At 42.4% G+C, this 3561-nt stretch overlaps 1 protein-coding gene across 1 annotated transcript; it reads left to right on the forward strand.

Annotated features, from left to right (window-relative positions):
• The first annotated feature begins 1165 nt into the window (after nucleotides 1-1165).
• On the forward strand, nucleotides 1166-3340 carry LOC110153592 (homeobox protein otx5-like). Its single transcript, XM_055147707.1, has 3 exons — nucleotides 1166-1265; nucleotides 2202-2353; nucleotides 2711-3340. The coding sequence occupies exons 1-3, from the start codon at nucleotides 1166-1168 to the stop codon at nucleotides 3338-3340; spliced, it is 882 nt and encodes a 293-aa protein (XP_055003682.1).
• Nucleotides 3341-3561: the final 221 nt, after the last annotated feature.

Below are 3561 nucleotides of genomic sequence, written 5' to 3' on the forward strand. Positions count from 1 at the left end.
GCCTACATCTCTGTCTCTCCTTCTCTCTCTCTCTCTCTCTCGCTCTCCCAATTATTCCGTGGCCAAATAAAAGTCTTTGTTAACCTTCTTTACAAAGGTGACATGACTGCTTGGCTCCCTTATTGTAAAAGCGTGCTTTACTATGAACTCATTTTATTAGTTTAGAAGAATTTAAGTTGAGCACATCATGCAGAAACTAGGTATTTTTTGTGTAAATGAAAAAAAAAAAAAAAATCGTCTAAAATTCCCTAAAATGTAAAGAACAATTGGTTAATGGTCACTTTTTTCAACAAATTTGTACAGTGTCTTTGGCTATAAAAACTCCTAACTTCTATTTTTTTTACGTCTTTGTCCAGTTAAATGTGCAAAACCATGATTTATATGTGAACTCAAAAACTATTTTTCAGTATTCCAGCAGTACTGGGCCAAAGTCAGTGTAACAGATGAGGTCACAGCTGCATAGGCCTATTTGATACGTGCCAAATCACATCTGACAATAAAGTATTAACTCTGAAATCATATTGAGATTACTGTATTTTCAGACTATGTCATTTCGTGTGCAAAGTGACAAAGTTGTGGTGGGTGTGTTTCTTGGAGAGAGAGAGCAGGGTGGAGTAAGCGGGAGGAGGGAGGTGGGTGTCACTTGAGTAAGAAGTTACTTCTAATTAGCCAGTCTCCGTGCGCACTGCTCACTTGTCCACTCCGATCCGCACCGTCTCCTCAGGGACCGGCTTCTCAAGAGCTTTGCATCTTCTGCTCATCACTTCATCATTTTCTTTGAGTTGGACAACTGTTTTGGCAAGTCTCCTTTTTTGTGCGTAAAGCAATTACGCACGAGTTTTTCAGTTTTGTTATAGATAGCACTGAAAGTGTGTTTTAGTTGTGGTTTTGTATTTTCTATTTTGACAAAGATTTGTCATATCAGAGGCGAGTGGCAGCTTCTTTTTGCTTTAAAGGCCTCCATAGAAAATACAGTAGCAGGCATATACAACAAGAGAAAAAAACATCAACAAGTCGCGTAATAGACATTTACGCAGAGGGTGTGACAGAAAACGTAAGAGAGAGAGCGAGATAGGACCATAGAGACACCCCCGGAGACAAGCCCCCGGCCAGAGACCAGGAGAGAGAGTGAGCGAGTGACGAGCGTTAAAAGCAGGCAGGAGGCATGATGTCTTACATTAAGCAACCCCATTACGCCGTGAACGGGTTAACGCTGTCCGGCCCGGGCATGGATCTGCTCCACTCCGCAGCAGTGGGATACCCAAGTAAGTAACACTTACACTTTTCAAAGAGTTTATTCGTAATAACGTTGTAAATTGCAAAATGTTTAGTTGTTTGAACTTGACTTGTAGAACAGAACCAAATTTGAGTCCGTGCCATACGCGTAAACAACCATGTATGAGACAAAAATGAGTTACGTTAAGTTCTATTGAAATAGTTAAAGTTGTAGTTATATATTGTTTTAAAAGCTGATGTGTAATTGGAGATTTTTCAGCCGTTTGAAAATGAGTACTTGACCTAACGGATTACAGAATCATAAAACAAAAAGAGAAGTGTGTGAATGCTAATGTAGCCAGTTCTCACACAGTCTTAGCAGCAGCGCCAATCTGTTGCTCTCTCTTTAACCCATTTACACCAGACACCGTTGATTTTGTGTTCTTTATTGAGGAATAAAGCGGAGCGTCGGGCCTCTCAGCATCTGCCAACAGTGTCCCTCGCTCCGCTAAACTCACCTCTGTATCGGAGGTGATGCGGAGAAGACCTTGGCCTTTTGAGCGCAGAGAGTTTTAGAATAGGCCTATTTTCGTTTCCAGTTACTCACACAATTATAGGCACAACAACACGTAATTAATTTTCTTCTATAGCCCATTTCAAAATATACTATAATATAACAAGACTGAGTTTGTGAAGCGCACCTCATAAACCCACTTTATTGAAGTAAAAATGGAAATAAAACTAATTTAGCCTATTTTGTTAAAAATGAATTGTGAATGATGTTTTTCGGTCGGTTTAGGCAGGCTGCAGTCGTACAGTTGTCTTCCCTCAAAACATAGTGTGGGTCGTTTCTTTGACAGTTATTTGAATTGAAAAGTTTATTTTATTTTATCATGTTAATTTTTATTATTATTATTTTAAATTTATTTTTTATTTTGAATGAAAAACTAACAGTTTTTTTTTTTTTTTTTTTTCTCTTATTGCAGACACTCCGCGTAAACAGCGTCGGGAGCGCACCACCTTCACGCGCGCGCAGCTGGACATCCTCGAGGCTCTGTTTTCCAAAACGCGATATCCGGACATTTTCATGAGGGAAGAGGTGGCCCTCAAGATCAACCTGCCGGAGTCCAGAGTTCAGGTATGTAGTCTAAGCAAAGGTTCAGAGAGATCTGAAGGCCTAGTGAACATTCAAGAAGACTTTAAGATGATTTTTAGAGGAAAACTACCAGCCTGTATAGGATCAGTCAAAGTTCTTTACAAATAATCAGAAAAACAAACAGTTGTTTATGCACCCCAATGTTTTTATGTTCTTATGATTATGCCTGGCATTGTTGTTATGTGCTTTATACTCGTGAATATAGAGCTTTTTTATACATTTGTATAAAGATTTTTTTTAAACAAGGGAGGAGTAAAATTACATTTATATATAAACTCATTATGGTTGAGGTTATTTCAAATCTTTTTTGTTGATATGAACCTGTCTCTTGTCTAACAGGTGTGGTTTAAGAATCGTCGTGCCAAATGCCGCCAGCAGCAGCAGCAGAGCACAGGACAGGCCAAACCTCGACCTCCAAAGAAGAAGTCTTCTCCAGCGCGAGAGGCCAGTGCTGAGGCCAATGCCAATGTGACCAATGGCCCCTACAGCCCCCCTCCTCCGCCCCCTGGCACCGCCATCGCTCCCAGCGCCAGCTCGGCCAGCGCCACCGTGTCCATCTGGAGTCCGGCCTCCATCTCTCCTCTGCCCGACCCGCTGTCTGCCTCCACCACCCCCTGCATGCAGCGCACCAGCACCTACCCCATGACCTACAGCCAGGCCCCGGCCTACAGCCAGAGCTACGCCGGATCCTCCTCCTACTTCACGGGGCTGGACTGCAGCTCCTACCTGTCGCCCATGCACCCACAGCTGTCCGGCACCGGAGGGGCCCTCAGCCCCATCACCTCGTCCATGGGCGGCCTGAGCCAGTCCCCCTCTCTCTCCTCACAGGGGTACACTGCTGCCTCACTGGGCTTTGGGGCGGTCGACTGTCTGGACTACAAGGACCAGTCGGCATGGAAACTCAACTTCAATGCAGCTGACTGTTTGGACTACAAGGACCAAAACTCCTGGAAGTTCCAGGTCTTGTAATAATGAGCAAGGGGAGAGTATGATGAGGAATCAAAAATCACTTTTGTGATCAGAAAGAAGCAAAGGAATCAACGTATCACCCTTAAAATATTTAATTATTATAATTTTTGCATTTCTGGAAATCTTTTTTTTTTTACTCATCCAACAATTCCAAGCTGATTTAGACTGAAACACTGACCTTCATTCAGACATTTCATTCATTTGAAAACAGTGCTTTTAAT

Source organism: Boleophthalmus pectinirostris, unplaced genomic scaffold (assembly GCF_026225935.1).
Source record: "Boleophthalmus pectinirostris isolate CB_2022bp ecotype Guang Dong unplaced genomic scaffold, ASM2622593v1 HiC_scaffold_9, whole genome shotgun sequence".
NCBI classification, from domain to species: Eukaryota; Metazoa; Chordata; class Actinopteri; order Gobiiformes; family Gobiidae; genus Boleophthalmus; species Boleophthalmus pectinirostris.

Coding starts and splice junctions, on each gene's coding strand:
- LOC110153592 (XM_055147707.1), top strand. CDS start 1,166: ATGATGTCTTACATTAAGCAACCCCATTACGCCGTGAACGGGTTAACG. Junction 1,266..2,201: donor CGCAGCAGTGGGATACCCAA/GTAAGTAACACT, acceptor CTCTTATTGCAG/ACACTCCGCGTAAACAGCGT. Junction 2,354..2,710: donor TGCCGGAGTCCAGAGTTCAG/GTATGTAGTCTA, acceptor CTTGTCTAACAG/GTGTGGTTTAAGAATCGTCG.